Below are 21,138 nucleotides of genomic sequence, written 5' to 3'. Positions count from 1 at the left end.
AGTAAATCAATACTTCATAACATTTATTGTCCAGTCTAACTTGGTGGCATTTTATATTTCCAGATGAAATGTTTGTTTGACTCTATGTTATCATAGTCACCACAAAATTCTACAACAAACTTCAGTGTAATCTCATCCCTGCATCATTGTGTATGTATATATGTACACATAGCAGAAACTTTACTTGTAAATGCTATTTAAGCCATACGACAATGAAAGCCTGAAAGAAACAGAGAGCCTCCATTTTAGCATGAGACACTATGGGAGAGTGAAAAACTGGGGGCTACCTCCCTCCATATACATACCTTTTAACTTTGTATTTTTATCCAGGTTGGGGTGGGGATGCAGAACTTCTACCTCAGCATACTGGTGGATCCAATGCTGTATAATTGAGAATCTGCACAAGCAATTGAATGTTGAGTTCCCTTTCCTCCATCTCCTTTGATTTGCTTTGCACCAGCACTCCAGAGAGCTAAATATGTTTGTTTGGGCCTATGAATAAATAAGCTGATCATGAGAGCAGGGTTTATCACGTACACAAGCCAAAAGGCAGTGGAATTTTTTAATTAATTAATTAATTTCATTGTGATGGATTGGATCAATAGCTATTAAGAGAAGATATTATGAGCCCATTGTATTGTTTTCCTTCCATACATAAGGAACAACCATAGACTTTCAATCAAATGACTTATTTTCAGTTAAGGGAAAACAACAAGAAGGAACAAAAGTAAAGTCTCCATGAGTGAGCATCATGTGCATGTCTCCTCTGTAAGAGGCGACAGCAATTCTAAGAACAAAAATGGCTGATGTCTCTGCCACCAGCAGATTTCTTAGAAATTCAGAAGTGTGTGACACATAAAATAAGAGCATCACAGGGGCACACCTTGCTCTAAAGGCCTGCCTCCTTATAGTGACTGTCCTGCTCATGAAAGGTGCCAAATTGACGGCCATGGAAAATTAAATTCAGAGGATTGTGTATTTTTCAACGCAGGCAGCTATGCTGCAAGCTTCCCCCATGTGCAGTGTACTGCCCCTTCAGTGTGCTTGAACCATGTCCTGGAGACAAAATCTTTGAGTATGAGAGATGCCTGTGACCCTAAAAACTCCTCAAGGCCCATTGGCAAAGGGTTGACTGTTCTGTAACAGCAACTCCTCTCTGACCTGACAAACTCACTGCTCACCAAACATACTGCTTTCATGGTATTTATCTATAAAGAATGCCTTGTGAGGTATCAAATGAACACTCATATCACACTGTTAGTCTATAAGGTGCCACAGGATTCTTTGCTGCTTTTACAGATCCAGACTAACACGGCTACCCCTCTGATACATATCATACTGGTCATCAGAAGCATTGCAAGCTATATGCATGGTCTAGGTGTACAGAATTTTGCGTACCTACCAAAAATACATGTGTAACCAGGCAGTTGACAAACTGTTTTTTTTTTTCCAGACAGTAGATAAGATGTATCTCTCTCTGTCACATGTAAATTAAGCCAACACAATGGAAGCCTTGTTTGCATGTGAGGTCAATAGGTAAAACCAACAGGAGGGAGCACACTGAACATCAAGCATTGGGGAGAAGAGTCTTATTTGGGGGTGCATTTCAAAGGCTTACTGGACTATAAGAGGAAGGAAAAAAAGACATGTTTCTATTCCATTTACTGAGGAAACCCCTTGTAGGGTGGGGGAAGATATTCATGAAAACTTGGATTCTGGTCATGACTGAAAACCAGCAGGTCTGACAAAGACTGAATGCTTGGAAGGAACTCCACTCTATTAAATAGAAAAGGTAACCATTGATAAGTGTAGACCTAGGATTGAATTTGATGGTTTTGTTTTATTTGTAACCTATTGTTCTTACTATCCTTACTCAGGAGCTCTTAAAACCTTTGTTAATAAATGTGTATTTATTTTCACTATAGCTAGATTACAGTGCTGTGTTATAAAGAATCTGATCCTGAGTTATTCTAGTCAAGCTGTGAGTACTCTGTCCCTTCAGGGATAGCCTACCTGGTTATTCATATGAGTGTCCAGTGACAGGAGTTGGATACAACAGAGGGGCAACAGAGAGACACTAGCAGAGGGGCTTGGGAATTGCTATGTCTCTGTAAGTAGCCTGCACAAGAGAGAGATCGATCTGCAGAGACCTGGAAGTCAGTGCGTGTTGGTGGCCAGGGGCTGTTGGTTTTCATGGATAAACAAGACTTCTTCACACCAGGGGTATGCACAAAGGCGGGGGCCGGGGGTGGTAAGCAGCAGCATGGGACCCCCTCCAATAATCAGTGGGGACATAGAACTCCTCTGGCCCCAGGGCCGTGGCAGGGAGAGCAAGCTTTTCTGGCTCTGGGGCACAGAGGGGTCACAGAACATGCCCCTCCAAAAGCAGTCAAATTTAAATTCCTGCTCCATGCTAAGGGTAGATAGTAGCAAAGAACCTCACAACTCTGAGTAACCCTGGGGAGCACCATAGTGCCAACATGCTCAATGCTGAAACTGCTAAAAAAGGCATCGGATGTAGTATGGACACCAGGAACTGGACTGAGATAGTCAAACACCACTAGATGGTCAAAACAGCCCCCTGATGGTAGCAACTTTTTGTCACTGCTCACTATCCACCTGGATTGGATTTAAAACAATACCTGGAGATGACAAGCACCATATCCCATTAGCAGTCCCTCTTCCCATCCAGCACCCACCATAGTCTATTATATCTCGTGGAAGTGGATAGTTTCTAGTAGCAGCATTCCAGCTCATAAAATGCAAAGCAGAAGAAAATCACTTCACTCAAAAAAATAATAAAAATTCTGTCATTAAGGAGTTTAAGTAGTAAATACACACCATTTACCGGTATCTTATCAAAGTAGACACCCCATCTTAGATATTGCAAAGTCATGCAGACATATCAGTGAGTAGGCCGAGAGATAAATCATACACAGAAATCAAAGCATCCATATGTCCCATTCCATAGCTCTTCCTATCACTTGCTGTTATTTAACACTATGACATGATTGCAGCCCTTCTAAACTGGTTTGAGTATTCAGCTGCTAAAATTTATGGACATTAGTTTTGAAATCTGGAGCCTCCCTTGCTGCTGTAATTGCCATGTCCTGTTTTATATTTGTGCCATGGCAACCAGAGGAACTGCTGCCTCAGTCTGAATAATTTGTGGAAGAGTAGTGTCAGTTCACATCTGGGTCGGGTACAAGGAGATAACATTATGACGCAGAACCTAAGACAGCCTCATCTGCATATAAATAGACCTAATCAGAAATGCAAATTGCAATCAGAAGAAATTTTAAAAGCCTGTGATAATTGTGCGATTGTGCAGATAACAAAAGGTCAAACACTTTTATTGTCAAAGCTTTTAAACTGCTATCAGCCAGTGGTGATTCTTCCTTTACAAACGCAATGTGGAAAAAGCAACCATATGCCAATTTGCAGTCAACCTTGGACAAATTCTTGAGAGATTTTTCCTATTATTACCATAGCTCTCTTGTTAAACCCTATTTCACACTGACAATAAAATCTTGACTTGTCCAGTTAGAAACACCAATCAGGTGATCATAAAGCAAAACAAAAACAGATCATGTGAAATGAAATATTCAGGTGATATTAATAAGTATGGAGAGAGCTTCCATCTTCTTTTTATATGTATATTGCACATCTTATCTAAGGGCAAATTAAAAAAAAGAAATGATGGACACAATTTAATGAAACTGACAGATTGCTACATAACATTCTCAAAATTACAGGTATTTCTTCCAGTCAGGCAAGTCTAAGATTCCAGAGGAATGCCATTTAAAAACATTATGCTACATTTCAGATACTAGCTTCTGCCTCTGTTGAAACAAATGCTTTTATCAATTACAGCTAAGAAAATTACATTTGCAGTCTATTGTTGATGGTTAATAAAATCAAAACCCAAGAGAAGAATAAAGTAAATTTAGAATTATATTATTTCAACTAGCCCTTACTATTAATTATTTCTAAAGTCAGATTGAATAGGAATCCTCATAATGATGATAAGTCTCTTTTATCTGTTTTCAAGTGATGGTTTCTTACAATTCGAGGAGAAATTGTTTACCAAATATTTATTTTACTTCTCACTAGACTCCCTGTGAACAACAAACTAGTGAGTCAAGAGAGCCATCTAGTGCCATACCTTGGAATCTTAAAAAGCGTTTTCACAGGATGCATGTCAAATAAAGGTGGGTCTCCATCACCCAATTCAATAGCTGTGATCCCAAGGGACCATACGTCACACCGAGCATCATAAGAGTAGTCATACTGCTGTTCACAAGCAATGACCTATCAGATAAAAGCAGGAAAAACAATGCATTAACCTTCTCATCAATTCGCGCTGTCCTAGCATGACATTAATGCACTTTTGATTACCAAAATCACATGCAACTCCTATTTCTGCAGCTTTGCCTGCATTTCCCAGATGGAAATGTCTTATAGAATTATAACCTCTCCTTAGGTTTGTTTGTTTTTATTTAAAAAAATATTCCCACAAAATTTAATAGAGAATTATACCCCTGCTATAGAACTGTACAGGCTGCTTCAAACAACTCTACAAAAAATTTTCTATTAAATTCTATATATTTTAATTTCTACTGAAACCTATTGCAATTCTATTACATACCTATTAACTTCTACAGCTATTTTGTAAGGCGCAAGGGTGATTTGCATGATCAGAATATTCCATCACTCACTCCCATCAGTCAATTTCTTGCAAATATATGTAGTTTGCCCCCTCTGGATTTGAGTAAATAGAAAAAGCTAAATCAATATATCATGGGCCTGATCTAAAGCCCACTGAAGTTAATGGAAGTTTTCCCATAGACTTCAAAGGGGCTTTGGACCAGGACCTGTGGAGCAGGACATGTCTGCACCCTACCAGTGAAAGTCAGTGTCTACATTCATATGATCACAAGTTTCACAACTAGATCTGAGCTCAAAACAAACCCCTAAATGTGAACATCCGCAAACCTTGCTGTGGAGGTCAGAAACCAAATCCAAGTTAAAATTTGATCCTTAGCTCTATAAATGCATGAAACAAAACCTCAGATCCAAAAACCCTTGCACTTATTGTGGTTTGGAATCTTGAGTCAAATTTTCCAGCTCAAACACCTCACCACCACCAAGTGCTTTGAAAACTTTTTATACTCTGCTGTATCATTAATAGGTATGTGCACAGTTTTCTGCCTGGTGTGAAATTAAATTGCAAATTTGTGTTAACTATAAACAGAATTGCTGACAGCACAAATTATTTTCTTATAAAATAAGTAAAGGGTGTTGAATATACAAGATAAGAAAATCTAGCAGAGGCAGTATAAGTTATGGTTAGAATAAAAGCGTCTCCTATTACAGCAATAATTTATTTTTAATCAGGTCCTTCCACTTGGTCTATCTAGTTTAGCAGGTAAGTATGCCCAGTGGTAGCAGGTAAGTATGCCCAGTGGTCTGTGATGGGATGTAAGATGGGGTGGGATCTGAGTTACTACAGAGAATTCTTTCCTGGGTGCTGGCTGGTGAGTCTTGCCCACATGCTCAGGGTTTAACTGATCGCCACATTTGGGGTCGGGAAGGAATTTTCCTCCAGGGCAGATTGGCAGAGGCCCTGGAGGTTTTTCACCTTCCTCTGCAGCATGGGGCACGGGTCACTTTCTGGAGGATTCTCTGCAGCTTGAGGTCTTCAAACCGCAATTTGGGGACTTCGATAACTCAGACATAGGCTAGGGGTTTGTTATAGAAGTGGATGGGTGGGATTCTGTGGCCTGCATTGTGCAGGAGGTCAGACTAGATGATCATAATGGTCCCTTCTGACCTTAAAGTCTATGAGTCTATGAGTTGTTTGTCTAGAGCAAATTGATTCAGAAAAATTAGATCCCATACCTGAACTTTCTCACAAAGCTAGAACCAAATGTTCAGATAACATTCCTCTCTAATTTTTTTCACTTTAGTATGTCAGAGAACTTCCTGCTTCTATTCTGTTCTGTTTAGTTTCGTATATCACTCTCATCAGCGGGATGTCTGAGTGTTCTCCAGTAGTGCATTAAACATCATCATCATCTGTCATGTGTGGTTGCTTTTTTTCCCTCTTATCCTCACTCGAGAGGTAAAATTAAAGTAAAAAGTTTGTGGGGGTTCTTCGTTGCTGCGGGAGTTCATTCCACAATCTTGGACTGACCCCCAGGAAAGGTCCGTCTCCTAAACAGACAAGCTTTACTTTGGCAGTGGACAGTTCCATTATATCTGAGGGGTGGAGTTGTCAACCACTGTCCTCATCCCAGAGCTTTAGATGATCATGTAGGTATCATCCGAGGCCCAAGCAATTGAGTGCCTTAAAAATCTGGACCAAGACCTTAAATTTGGCATGGTATTCTATGGGATGCCAGTGTAAAGACCAGAGGCGGCTCCAGGCCCCAGCACGCCAAGCGCGTGCTTGGGGCGACATGCCGCAGGGGGTGCTCTGCCGGTCGCCAGGAGGGCGGCAGGCGGCTCCGGTGGACCTCCTGCAGGCATGCCTGCGGAGGGTCCGCTGGTCCCGCGGTTCCGGTGGAGCATCCGCAGGCACGTCTGCGGGAGGTCCACCGGAGCCGCGGGACCGGCAACCAGCAGAGCGCCCCCCACAGCATGCCGCCGTGCTTGGGGCAGCGAAATGGCTAGAGCCACCCCTGGTAAAGACCAGTCTGATGTGCTCACAGTAGCCCATGTTGCTAAAAAGATATGTTGTCATGTTCTGTACTAGTTAGAGTTTCTGGATGGCTGCATGCCCAGGTATGTTGCAGTGCTATAGGACTGGAAGCACCAAAATACCCCACAGGCAGAACAGGAATCAAGACATGCAGTAATTGTCTATCTGGTCACTGTGGGTCAGAAGAGGTAGACATTTGCTGGGCTGCCTATGATGGCAGGACTCATGGAGTTAGCCATGCTAGCCACAGGGAAATAAAAGTGATAAAGCCACTTCATGACATGTCCCACTCCAGAGGTCTGGAGAACTTCTTATTTTTACAGTACCACATGAGTCTTCGCACATGCAGGATGATACTTGCCCTGCCAAGAGGAGTTTATAATTTAGGGGTATAATTCTGCTCCCATTGAAACCAATGCCAGCTTTGCCATTAACTTAATCGGGCCCTAAACTAGATAACATATGGACACAAAAGATGGGGAAAGAGAACGTAACACACAGGATTATGCAGTGGAGAAGTTTGGCATGTGTACTGCTAATTTGGGGACAGGATGACAGATGCATTTGTATGTACATTTATCGGAACTGAAACATCAAACCCTTTTGAGATTTGCCTAGGACTATTTAGAACTGAAGTTATTTTTGTCTTGGCTTCAGTAGATATAGCACATGTAGAAAAGCATAGCTGCAAGCATATAATATACCGCAGAACGATTATGACTGGAGCTCTGCTAGCTGGAGACAAGCACTGTATAATTAGCACTGCTGACCCACCAGCTGAAAGGAGTCTTGAGTTTAAAGGGCTGAAGCTCCTGAGGAAAGGTGCTACTGTACTCAGTTGACGGCGCTAGCTAAGTAGCTTATGAGGTGTGTGAGCACAAAGCTGAAAGCAGAGCAGAGTGTATAAAAAACGAACATGGTACAAAATTGTTACCCTTGTTCCAAGGAGAGCAAAACTGCTAACCATGTGCAACAAATAAAATAAACCAGCTGAATGTCTTTCCATATGACATTATGCAGCCTATTTAATTTAATCTGATCTCACCTTAGGGGTAAAAAATATTTTCATAGGCCTTGTATACACTAGCTACATTTCCCAAAAGTCTCTCACTAGTTCAGTTCCACTGGTGTTTAGCAACACTGGAAGAGTTGGTGTAGGCACACCAAGGTGAGCGTCTCTTTCTCTCTCTCTCTCTCTGTCACCAGAGCCGGCTCCAGGGGTTTTGCTGCCCTAAGCAGCCAAAAAAAAAAAAAAGCCGTGATCGCGATCCCGATCGGCGGCAATTCAACGGGAGGTCCTTCGCTCCATGCGGGAGCGAGGGACCCTCCGCCGAATTGCTGCCAAATACCTGGATGTGCCGCCCCTCTCCAGAGTGGCCGCCCCAAGCACCTGCTTGCTAAGCTGGTGCCTGGAGCCGGCCCTGTCTCTCACACACACACACACACACACACCCCAGAGTAAACTCGAGGCCTAAATTGGTTCTTTATTCCCATTTCTTTATTCATGACTTCCAGATCTTATTCAAAGATTAATTTTTTTGTAACATTTATCAATGAAAGATTAACTTTAAAAAAAATCAATTAAAATTATTGAATTTCAGAACAATTTATATTAGTAGTTAATTATTGATTAGTGCACACAGTCTCCTTAACCCCTTCCCTGTTCATGCAGGGTTCATACACCCCATCACACACAGTTTTCACAAGGAATTAGGCTTGGGGGCTCAGAGGTAATGGAAATTTCTTCACACTGCAGAGAAGCTTACCAAGCCCTCTATATCTGTCGTTCCGGCTAGACTGGAATAGCATCTAGAACCACTGCACCCTACAAAAGCAATTGTGGCAACTGGCTCTACATAATTACAGACCTATGGGGAATTCCTTCAGCTTTCCTCAAAGCCCTTCATGCTGCCTAGCTAGGAAGTCAGCGATCCTGTAGGCAGAGGGTGAGATGATGCAAACACCCCCACTTTGCACAGCAGATTTGGTGTTGTCCCACTGCTTTTTTGACCTTCTGATAGATACATTTCTTCTTCAAGGACTTATCTTTAGCTTTCAAAACGTAGCTTTCTGAATTCCATTATACTGCATCAATGCTGTTAGCAGCTCCAGCATAACTCTTTCATTCCTATTGCAGTTCATTGTAGCTTTAGTTTGACCTTCATCAAAAAACTTAAATAAGAAAAAAAATAATCAAGGAAGAAGCTAAATTTTCTCTAGTTGTTTAAATTCTTTATCCACTTCCCAAAAACATCTGTGTTCCCAACGACACGTCACTTTACTGAAATCATGTGAGTCAGCTCCCATAAGGTAGTGACTCAGAGGAAGTCACAAGCAGTTAGCCCATACATAGCTAATTAAATAGACATTTTTCTCTTTCACTTTCTTGAAAGGTCAAAAAATATTTATTTGCTTGGCTACAAAGCTGCTACACTCTATCCACAGATCGTGTTTGTCTAGATACTTGCATGGTCCTCAGCACAACATTGTGTGAGTTCTTCACAAATATTCTGAAATTTGTTCTCAAAATCCTGTGAGGCGGATGTAGCAGTTCCCCCATTTTGCAGTCAGGGAAGTGAAGTGAAGCATGGAGAGATTTATTCTCAGGATCAGCTAAAGGTCACAGAGGTTATCTATGGCAGAGCCAGGAAGTAAATCCAGATCTCCTGATTCCAAGTCCAGTGACTTAAACCACAAAGCCATCCTTTTCCTTCATAAGCATGGCATGTTGCCATTGATTCTAATTCTAAAATCTATTGTCTGAAGTTTGACAGCAAAATTCACTCTTCATCTAAACTTTCTTAAAACGTTTATTTACAAGCTATGTCAAAATAATTAAATAAGTGTCACAGAGAGTTGCATTCATGATGGATGGTGTAGTGAACGGATATAGGTGCTGTTTCCAGAACAATGTCATTGAGCTTCTGTAGGCTTCACAAACAGTTTAAGACCTACAGTATTCCAGCAAAGAGGAGAAGCATGTGAAGCATCTTTAGATACTCTCCTCTCTACAGCTTACAGCTTATGCCTTCAGTAAATACGGTACATGCTAGTAAAACTACATTACAGCAAAAATCCCAGCATCCCAGGTGAGAAGCATTTAAAAAGAATCAAATTCTCTGTCAATCTATTGTGAGTTCTCTTTGTTTCCAACTAAATTTAATCTGCAATGAAACATGCATCCAAGTGCATTTCAGGCAGTTTTCCATCACTCACCTCTAGCAAGAGAAGCTGGTCAGAAAAGATATTGCATTTGTTGCCACCTTGCTATTGAGTATGTAGAATGTATATGGATTGCATTAGCACAGACTGAGTGATTACTGAACTGAAGACAGTTTGCCATTTACCTTGGGATTTGTTAGGATTTTACAATTGTGTGCCCTTCACAGAAGCTTGTGGTGGGGTGGGAGGGACTCTGCTTTATTGCTTCACCCATGGAAGATGAGCATGGACAGCAAAGCAGTTGTTTGGAGGTTGGTTTGTGCAGCTGGTTGGTTTTTATCTTGGAGTCTAAGGCCTTGTCTATACTACAAATGCTTTGCTGGTATAGCAATACTGGTATAGCTATTCCAACAGAGCACCCTGGCATAGATGCATAGTATGCCAACAGGAGGAGTTTTTCTGTCAGGATGGTAATACCTCCTCCACAAACAACAATTAGCTGCACCTACACTGTGGGGTTTGCTGGCATAACTATGTCTGCTGGGAAGAGGGAGGCTTCACACACCTGACCAACATAGCTATGCAGACAAATCTTTGTATTAAAGGTCTGGGCTAAAACTGTGACTTCCTGGTCCGAAAACAATACTGCTGCCTATTTTGAGTACTGTACTAAAGTTAATGCTCATTCTCCTGTGCATCCAATTCCATAGACGCTACCATGGGGCTTCAGGACATATGTGGCTTTAAGGGACCAGATCCAGACCTAGTAATCACAAGTTCATTTTCAAGATCCACCCTTCCTGAAGAGCCTCCCGGTTTTGTCCTGTCTTCTGAGCTATAGCTGGTGTCTAGACAACCCTCTGCAGAGCAAGAATCTTTTAAATTGAAACAAAAGGCAAAACATTACAGCCTGCCTTCTCTGCAAGAGATCCAGAACCACATGTTCCTGGGGACATGCCCTTCTGTCAAAGAGTGCTTTAAGCCCCTCAGGTTCTAAGGGACTGATGTTTGAAATTTTCTTTTTTCTTCTCTCTGCTGTGCAAGGAGCCTAGGAAGACAGACGCACCAGAAGAAAATCCTAGACCAGGCAGTATGTTACCTACCCTGCCTGCCTTGCTCAAATACATAGTCAGACTTGGACCATATCCAGGAGTGTCCTTCCTCATTGACCCAAGCACAGACTGAGGAGGATTTCACCTGGGCTACTGTCATAGAATCATAGAATCTCAGGGTTGGAAGGGACCTCAGGAGGTCATCTAGTCCAACCCCCTGCTCAAAGCAGGACCAAACCCAACTAAATCATCCCAGCCAGGGCTTTGTCAAGCCTGACCTTAAAAACCTCTAAGGAAGGAGATTCCACCACCTCCCTAGGTAACCCATTCCAGTGCTTCACCACCCTACTAGTGAAAAAGTTTTTCCTAATGTCCAACCTAAACCTCCCCCTCTGCAACTTGAGACCATTACTCCTTGTTCTGTCATCTTCTACCACTGAGAACAGTCTAGATCCATCCTCTTTGGAACCCCCTTTCAGGTAGTTGAAAGCAGCTATCAAATCCCCCCTCAATCTTCTCTTCTGCAAGCTAAACAATCTCAGTTCCCTCCAAAGCCTGGATCCTAGCAGAAGAGTACAGTGTCTCTCACAACGTATGCTGAGCACGATGTGGCCCTGCTCTCAGGTGGGACTTAGGCCTACAGTAATACAAGCATAAATATAATAGTAAGTGACAAACATTTTTTAAATTTGTGTGCAATAAAATTCAAAATTGTATCTATGCTCTACTGCTACCATACTAGATTTATTGTATTGTTTTCCCACCAAATGAGTTCGATTTTCAGAAATTTCAATATTCATTCATCTTCATGCCAGATAATACCAATTCAGAGGAAGGTGCAAGAATCTCCTTTATGGTCATTTATGAAATAGCCTATCCTGGGAAAAGTTTCTTCCTAACCCCAGATAGTTAATGACTGGTTTATGCCCTAGATAATTTAAGATTAATATCCCTTTTGTTTTTAATCTTATCTGATATAATGCATGCTATGAAAACAAATCTAACCTCTAGAAAGAGTTCTTTCAGTAATGTATCTTGTAATCAGTGCTATGAAAATAGATATTTGCCACACATGCATTACACATGCTGTAAATATATATTTTCAAAATTTTCCTCACTAAAGGCCGAAAGGCCACACATTTTCTTCTTAGATTTATTTTCTATTACAAAATGCAAACCAGCTTTGCATGCATAATCACTTTTAAATTACTTTCAGGCAGCAAAAAAATTAAAATGAATTTTTTTTATACTTTCTGATTTCTCACCTGTTTAAGTTGTCTCCCTTTATCATGTGGATTCCTAGAGTTTCTTATCCTATGGCACCTTATAGACTAACAGACGTTTTGCAGCATGAGCTTTCATGGGTGAATACCCACTTTGAAGTGGGTATTCACCCACGAAAGCTCATGCTGCAAAACGTCTGTTAGTCTATAAGGTGCCACAGGATTCTTTGCTGCTTTTACAGATCCAGACTAACACGGCTACCCCTCTGATACTAGAGTTTCTTGTGGTAATCGGAATTTACGACCAAAAAATAGTTTCATATTTGAATGGCACCTAAATGCATAGTCAAAATGCTCATATCAGAAGAGCTAATTTTAGCTAAATAGAAGTTAAAGCAAAGAGACCTAAAGCTATTAACCCAGGGCTGACCTTGAGTCCCATGATGTAGGCAAGTGAGCGGTGAACAAGATAAATTGAAGGGTGGAAATGGGGAACATACTCAGTGCTTTTTAGAGGATTGTATGCACTGCACATGTCTATTTAGAATTAATTTTGAAACACAGAACAGAGTACAATATTCAAATGAATGCAGTTCTATGATTTGGATTGGGAGTTGGATTTTCTATTCCAGGTATTAGATGCCTTTAACTACAGGTATCAACCTGATGTTTAGGGTTTATATAGTTTAGGTATAAACAAAAGAAACCTGCTCCAAGATGAAATCTGGCATAAGGCGACTGTTCTTGGAGCAAAAATCAGGCCCTGAACCTGAAAGCCTGAAATATTGGACATCAGAAGGACTGCTCTTGTAAAATTTTGCAGGATCAACCCATTGCTTTAGATATTTTTCAAATATATGAATGTAAACAAAAATATTGTGCTAGTTTAATATTTGTGTTTACATAATGTAGAGAGAGCACCTCATATTACAGTATTAGAGAGTATCCGTGTTAGTCTGGATCTGTAAAAAGCAACAAAGTGTCCTGTGGCACCTTATAGACTAAGGCTTTGGCTACACTTGCATTTCAAAGCGCTGCCGCGGCAGCGCTGCCGCGGCAGCGCTTTGAAGCGCTTAAGTGTAATCAAAGCGCCAGCGCTGGGAGAAAACTCTCCCAGCGCTGTCCGTACTCCACTTCCCTGTGGGGAATAACGGACAGCGCTGGGAGCGCGGCTCCCAGCGCTGGGGCTTTGACTACACTGGCGCTTTGTAGCGCCGCAATTTGCAGCGCTGCAGAGGGTGTGTTTTCACACCCTGCTGCAGCGCTGCAAATTTGTAAGTGTAGCCAAGCCCTAACAGATGTATTGGAGCATAAGCTTTCGTAGGTGAATACCCACTTCGTCAGACACATGTGGTATTCACCCACAAAAGCTCATGCTCCAATACTTCAGTTAGTCTATAAGGTGCCACAGGACTCTTTGTCGCTCATATTACAGTGTGACACTGCGGGTATTTTCTCATTGTTCCAACATTCAGTTTATTCTCTTTTTTTTTTTTTAAAGATTTGGAATTAAAGATGTATAGGTGAGTTCAATTCAAAGGATTCAAATTTGATTCTCCTCCCTTTCCCCAGAGTATTTCAGGGATGACAAAGACAGATTTTAGGTAACTTATTTAACAGGCGATAACAAGTATTTATAAAAGTAACCTCAAAAATGATGATGCTGAATCTAGCCAGGCTGTATTCTCTGTTTCAGTCTCTGCAACTGATTCCTCTATGTGTGATGCAATTATGATTAACATAATAACCAACTCTTAAGGTTACCTCTTAGGTTTAATCTTTTTTTTTTCTCTGAGCTCTTCAGCTGCTTCTATACAGCTTACTTCCCATATAATTATCTCCCACTTTCACTTTCCAACCATATTTTGGTTAAACCTAGGATATGCACTGATCTCTTGCTCTTTTTTCTCTGTCCTGATGCTCTTATTTGACATATACATACATCAGAAAAACATTTCCAGAAGGCCAATTACTCATTGGGGGCGTAGTCCAATTTCCTCATTTTTTTCTAGACCATATGCTTTCAATTTCTCTGATTCAGATTATTTCCTATTGACCCACTTGTTGTAAGCTGTTTGGGGTTCTCCTCTGCTGTTTCTCCATAGACCCACACACACACACACACACACACACACATATATCAGATAAAAAGGATCCAGGAAACTTTCTTTGCATGCTGCCCTGTGTTTTCTTTTCGCTGTACAAGTCTCCATTAGCTTTCACTAATCCTACCTTAGACTCAGTAGAAAATTTTGTTTTAAAAAAGCTGTTATCAAGGAGGATTTTTCTAGTTCTCATAGTTCTTGATTTTCATCTTTCATAGCACAATTTACACGTGCATTTTAAAAAAACTAAGATGGCATCACAAAAAGTAATGCAAATTCTGTATTTGATGGAATATAAAAGTGTCATTCACACAAACACAAGGAAATCAGCTATAATGATGTAAGCCCATGAGTCTTACAGTACTTGAAATATAAAAGCTAGTTCAAGGAGCAGCATAATCAGGCTTGGAAGGATTAGATTTTTATTGGTAAATATCAATTTCACTGTACACACCCAAACCTATGAAAAAATATTTCCACCAATAATAATCAAAATTTACAGATAGGCAAACTAAAAAAAGTGCTACTTGAGGACTAACAGAGTTTGACTTAAAGGATACTTTGTATATTTTAACATGTGATGTTGACAATTTGTTTTTCAACAGTTACAAAACTTTAACATTTTGAATCTCAACTACTGTCATTAAATAATCATTATCTGATTTCCTCTGTTGTCTGACCCCCTCCATAATTTCCCACAACTGTGAACATTTAAATCAATACAATTAGAAAAAAAAATGTTTAAAACACATTATTTTGTACAACTATGAAAATTTAATTGCTAAGAATTTAAAAAATGCTTAAAACTTAGATTATCCTTCAAAATTATTGTTTTTAAATAAAATTCTGCCAAGCCTAAGCATAGTGGATAGTTGAGCATTGTGCAGTTATTTCACAGAGTTGTATCTCTACAGTGCCTGACCAGTGCATACATGGTGGCTCACAGATGCATGCTTACTTGCTGAGGGTGAATATGCTTAGGGTGCTGGATTACATGGAAACATCTTTTCAGAATAGGAACTTTAAAAAGAGCTGCCTCTGTTCTGATGTGGTATGTACAGAATGCCTTTCAGTCATTACATGTAACCATATTTTCAGATCACTTACACCAAAATGTCCATTTATTTATTTGGATTCTTATTCAAATTATTTTTATTATTTTCCAGCGAGACAATTAGAAGGGGAGTGGAGAGCAGGAAGTTTGAGTAAGATTTCAACCATTAACCCTGATAGTAATTACTCAAGCAAAACACTACTGTAAACAGCATCCTTAATTATCTGGGTTTAATAAAAATATTTTGTCATCTTAGCCCTTGGCAATGTCAGAATGAATGGTCTAAATTGTTTGTAGAGTGTCTTTAAGCAAGGTGATACCATAAATAATGATGGCACGGTGGTTACTAAGGTGTCTTGTGTCTCTTCTGTGACGTTAGCTGGTTGTTATGGAGATGGTAAAATATCAACCATTCTTTGTGAGTCTGTACGAGATCAATTTTTGGATCCATTACAGCAGGTTCATTTCTCTGCTCAACTGTAATCAGTTTTCCATGGCAAAAGAAAGAAGACCAGATGGGACTGTAACATTTTTTAAAAGAAACAAATGTTTGCATTATATTCAAAACTGTATGCTGTATGATACAGACCTTTGCTTGTTTACAACAGATGCAGAATGTAAGCTCTATCCCAAATAGCCTGTGGTTCAAACAGATGATATGTTCCATCATTTCTGTTGGAGGCCACTATTTTTGTTTAGATTTAATATTGCACATTCTCTCTCTTTTTGTGTGTTTTTTGTACCATTTTATAAAACACAGACTCCTGCAATATTTGCAGTTACTTAAAGGGACACTGTCAAGGTTACCGTTCTCTGTCATGCAGTCACTGCAAATGCAGGGGGGTTAGTACACTATTAATCTAAAAGTAAGACAAAATCTCCTAAAGCTGCATGAAATGGGATGAACAGTAAAAATACAGTGCCCTGGTCTACACTACAAGTTTAGGTCGAATTTAGCAGCATTAGATCAATTTAACCCTGCACCTGTCCACACAGGCTCTTAAAGGGCTCTTAAAATTGATTTCTGTACTCCTCCCCGACGAGGGGATTAGCACTGAAATTGACCCTACTGGGTCGAATTTGGGGTAGCGTGGATGCAATTCAATCGTATTGGCGTCCGGGAGCTATCCCAGAGTGCTCCATTGTGACCGCTCTGGACAGCACTCTCAACTCAGATGCACTGGACAGGTAGACAGGAAAAGCCCCACGAACTTTTGAATTTCATTTCCTGTTTGGCCAGCGTGGTGAGCTGATCAGCACAGGTGACCATGGAGTCCCAGAATCGCAAATGAGCTCCAGCATGGACCGAACGGGAGGTACTGCATCTGATTGCTGTATGGGGAGATGAATCTGTGCTATCCAAACTCCATTCCAAAAGACGAAATGCCGGAATATTTGAAAAAATCTCCAAGGGCATGAAGGACGGAGGTTATAACAGGGACCCGCAGCAGTGCCGCAGGAAACGTAAGGAGCTCAGGCAAGACTACCAAAGAACCAGAGAGGCAAACGGCCGCTCCAGGTCAGATCCCCAGACATGCCGCTTCTATGATGAGTTGCATGCCATTCTAGGGGGTGCCCCTACAACTACCCCACCCCTGTGCTTCCCTCCTCCCATACTCCTCCCAGGCTATCTTGGCAGTTATCCCCCCATTTGTGTGATGAATTAATAAAGAATGCATGAATTTGAAACAACAATGACTTTATTGCCTCTGCAAGCGGAGATTGAAGGTGGGGAGGAGAGAGGAGGGTGGTTGCCTTACAGGGAAGTAGAATGAACTAAGGTGGTGGGTTTTCATCAAGGAGAAACAAACAGAACTTTCACACTGTAGCCTGGTCAGTCGTGAAACTGGTTTTCAAAGCTTCTCTGATGCACAGCGCACCCTGGTGTCTGGCTGCGCGTAATCAGCGGCCAGGAAATTTGCCTCAAACTCCCCCTTACTCTCACAGATATTGTGGAGCACATGACAAGCAGTAATAACGATGGAAATATTGGTTTCGCTGAGGTCTAACAGAGTCAGTAAACTGCACCAGCGAGCTTTTAAACATCCAAAGGCACATACTACCACCATTATGCACTTGCTCAGCCTATAGTTGAACTGCTCCTTACTACTGTCCAGGCTTCATGAGCCATGGGAGCAAGGGGTAGACTGGGGTAGGTGCAACCGCACGGTGCTGCCGACTGGGAGAGCAGCCTGAGGCAGAAGCCTCCAGCTGGCCCAATATTCCAGGCAGGACTGAATCTCCATTAGACAAAACTTAAAGAAGAGAATGACCTGGAGTTATTCCCATTTTTGTCCAGGCGCCCCCGACTGATCTCACTGAGGTTGGCCAGGAGCTCCCACAGAACAATGACAATGATTAGCAGTCGTATTGCACTGTCTGCCATCGGCAAGGCAAGGGGATGTTGCTGTGTAGCACTGCAGTACCGCATCTGCCAGCAGCACCCAGGAGACATACGGTGACAGTGAGCTGAGCGGGCTCCATGCTTGCTGACTTAATGCACTTAGTGGGGGCACACACAATCAACTGTATCTAATCAATTTCTAAAAAATCAACTTCTATTAAATCGACCTAATTTCGTAGTGTAGACATACCCAGTGGGATGCCTCTGGGTAGACTGTTATAAAAGTGCACTGAGTCAGTTCTCTTGCCTAAGAAGCTTGATGGGGACTCTTTAATTTTCTTCATTTCTATTCTCTGTTACGTCCATGGATCTAAACATGCTTTGCTACTTATGAGCATATAGAGGCCTTGCTCCACACTAGACAAAGCCAACCAATTCCGCTAATAGACTGCCCAGACTATCTTCAGTCTCAGCGACTTGTGACCCCTTCTCTATGCTTAGCCTCTCACTGTCCTTCCTCATCTATCCAGTGTTTGGTGCCAGTGCTGCAGGCTGGCAAGGAGCTGTGCCAGAGCTCTTTTTCTCTTGGCACTGCTCCTCATGCTGTTTGTTATATTTCTGGCATGCTAGCTGGTAGCATTTGTGGGTGAAGGAGTTACATGATTAAGCAGATGTTGGGTGCCTGGTCACAAGTGGGGGAAAATCACTGGCCAAACTAAGTCTTCACAGAAAAAGACTATGTAAAACCTAAGGCTGGACTGGTAATAATATTGCAACCAAGAACTACTTTTCATGGAGCAATAAAACTAATTAAAATATGTCAGAAATGTTAAAACAAAACCAGATTGAGATCAAAACCAGATAAGACCAAACACCAAATGTATCATAATGTATAAATCTCTGTGTTCTAAACTGGGAGATAATGTTCAAAAGGGACACAGCGAAAGCAAAGACAATGAAAACCAGTAGTTTAATTTTTATTTGTGAAAGCAATTTTGCAAAGCAAATAAATAGTAAAAGAATCTATTATCCAAAAATAGATGGAGACAACAAGGCATTAACTCATTTTCAAGAGCTGGTTCTTATTAACTCTTATTTTGTTGGGTATAAAAGTTCATTGAAGTACTGGTAGAATACCAACCAGTTTATCTCCCATAAATTACACAACAATTTTAATAGCTACTTTAGTATTATCACCTTACTATCTGATATCAGACCACTGAATTATAACATACCACTGTGCTATAGTTTTGCAATGGGAATAAAGATTTTTTCCTGTAACATACAAAGGTTTCAGGTTTTTGTTTCACACATTAATGATTAAAATGAAAGAAACATCTACAGTCTTGAAGTCTTAACTGTTCACCTTATCTGCAGGAGGCAATTAGAGTTTTTTGTGTTTGTTTTAAACAAGAACTCAATGGAATTCACCTTGTAGCTCAGGTGGAATTGTAGGGGTCTAAAGCTGAATGTGTCGCTCCCCTGACTTCTGATCAACATAAAACAGCAACATTCAGTGTAACGGACTTGCTACATCTAAGCTTGGTGCTCTTTCAAAAGGCTGGTGCACATGTTCTTCATAAAGAATGATTTCCATGTGGTGACTATTAGCTATCTTTATGCATAGTTGATATTATGGAACCTACATTTATTTTGCTGCTTTTTACTGTAAAATTTTGTGTCATATGAGTGCCATCTCAACCTTGATTTTAGACTATTTGTCTTTAGTTGGACACTTTCATGTACAGATGGTGGGCTAAATGAGGCAGGGCTGAGTCTAGGTTTTGCAGGACTGCATCTATTTTCTTCCAAGTCTGTAAGTGGGAGACCTGGGTTCAAGTCTCGGCTCCACATCAGGCAGAGCAGGATTCAAATCTGGCTTTCCCATATCCCAGATCAGTACTTTAATCACAAGATTATCACCTATTCTGGGGTGGGCTGGTGACACTCTCTCTCTCATTTTTTGTGGAAAATGTCTAAAGGTCTCAGGTTCATCCCCATACAGAATTGAAAATTTTTTGAAATCTTCAACATATTACCAGGATGGGAAAAACATTTTCCATCCATTCCTGCACAATACATAATTTATATATATAAAAGTAAGAATAAGTTCATTAGCATCCTCATTAATTTAAGCTTCCTCTTTATTATGGGGATGTTTAGTTCAATACAGTAATAGATCAGGATAAACATTACTACTTATAACTTTGATAGCACACAAGAGTAATGTACTAACTACCAACCCATTCCTTTTAAATACCTTCCCAGTGCTCATTTCTTCCAGGGCAGCATGAGAATATTGACCATCTTCAGAACTAAGCAGATAGACCCACAAAACAAGTCCAACTGAAGGAAATTCATATTCATTTTGCTCAGCCCAGGAATCTTAGCAAGTGTTATGGAAGAAGTGTATCTTATCACTGTAATGGTGTGGCTCCTCCTCTCCCAAGTGCCTCTTCTGGTCGGGTGTGTCTACAGTCTTTAAACAGTCCTGGCCCAGGTATCAGGCCATATCCCTGGGGCTTCCTCGCTGAAGGCAAAATGATTTCACCTTCTCTGCTCTGTTCTGGCTCCAGATCACTAGTTAGGCCACTAAGTAGTTCAGATCCTCTTCTGGGGGTTTCAATTGTAGGTAACTTCCCTAGTGGCCTATGGAAGGAACCTAGGTCCACCCAGTATTCCACGTCCCAGCCCAGGAACTCTAAGAATAGCAACCACTCACTGCTGTGTCCTTTTAATGAAACTGCTTTCAGTTCTGTAGGCCACTTCCCCACCACCCCAGTCTTCACCGGTGCTTCATTCTTAGTTCAGGGCTCTTCTGTGTTCAGGCCCAGCAGCCAGACAGGAGCTCTTTCTCGTTTCCCCAGTCCCTGCCAGCACTGAGCTGTCTGTGGTGCTGCAGTTCCCTTTGGCTAGCCAGGAGCATCATCTGCATTCTTCTGGCTCCAGGAAGGAACTGCTTGTCTCTGGCTCTGCAGCTCCTTTTTATATGACCCTCCTTGGACCTGATTGGCTGTTCTCTGCAGCCTTTCTGATTGGTTAGCCCTTTGAGGCCTCCCCATGATTGGCTGATTCCTGCAGTGTCTCTCTGGGCCACTGGGAGGGCTTAGTGCCACTGTTCTTTTCCTGGCCTAATCCACCCTGTCACAATCACAAATAAACTGCTAAAGGTATCTGCAAACACTGACCAATGTGCCACCCATCCTGCACAAGAGCACGTGGAAAGGACCAGATTACTTCCAGAACTCTGGATTTCTACTGTAGCACAAAGTCCACATGTGACCCCCTCCCCAGGTTGGTGGAACACCTGGGGATGGGGTCTGGCAAGGGATGAGCCCAGAAAGATAGTGCAGGCTGGGAATCTGGATCCCCAGCTAAGCAGATGATAGCCAACTGAGCAAAGGGGCTCACTTAATGTGCTGTACTGTAACACCCCACTTAAGGATAAGTCCTATAGAATATAATAGGGATAAAATAATAGGATTAGCTTTATAT

At 41.3% G+C, this 21,138-nt stretch overlaps 1 protein-coding gene across 1 annotated transcript in view; it reads right to left on the bottom strand.

The window, feature by feature from the left end:
• The window catches only part of MYO3B (myosin IIIB), a 298,690-nt gene that overhangs the window by 259,998 nt on the left and 17,554 nt on the right, over nt 1-21,138 (bottom strand). The window contains exon 6 of the mRNA XM_045033165.1: nt 4,166-4,311. Within this exon, the coding sequence (XP_044889100.1) occupies nt 4,166-4,311 (146 nt within the window). The remainder of the gene's footprint in view (nt 1-4,165; nt 4,312-21,138) is intronic.

The sequence above is a fragment of the Mauremys mutica genome, chromosome 10 (genome assembly GCF_020497125.1).
Source record: "Mauremys mutica isolate MM-2020 ecotype Southern chromosome 10, ASM2049712v1, whole genome shotgun sequence".
Classification (NCBI taxonomy): Eukaryota; Metazoa; Chordata; order Testudines; family Geoemydidae; genus Mauremys; species Mauremys mutica.
This window is presented reverse-complemented; position numbering and strand designations above follow the sequence as displayed.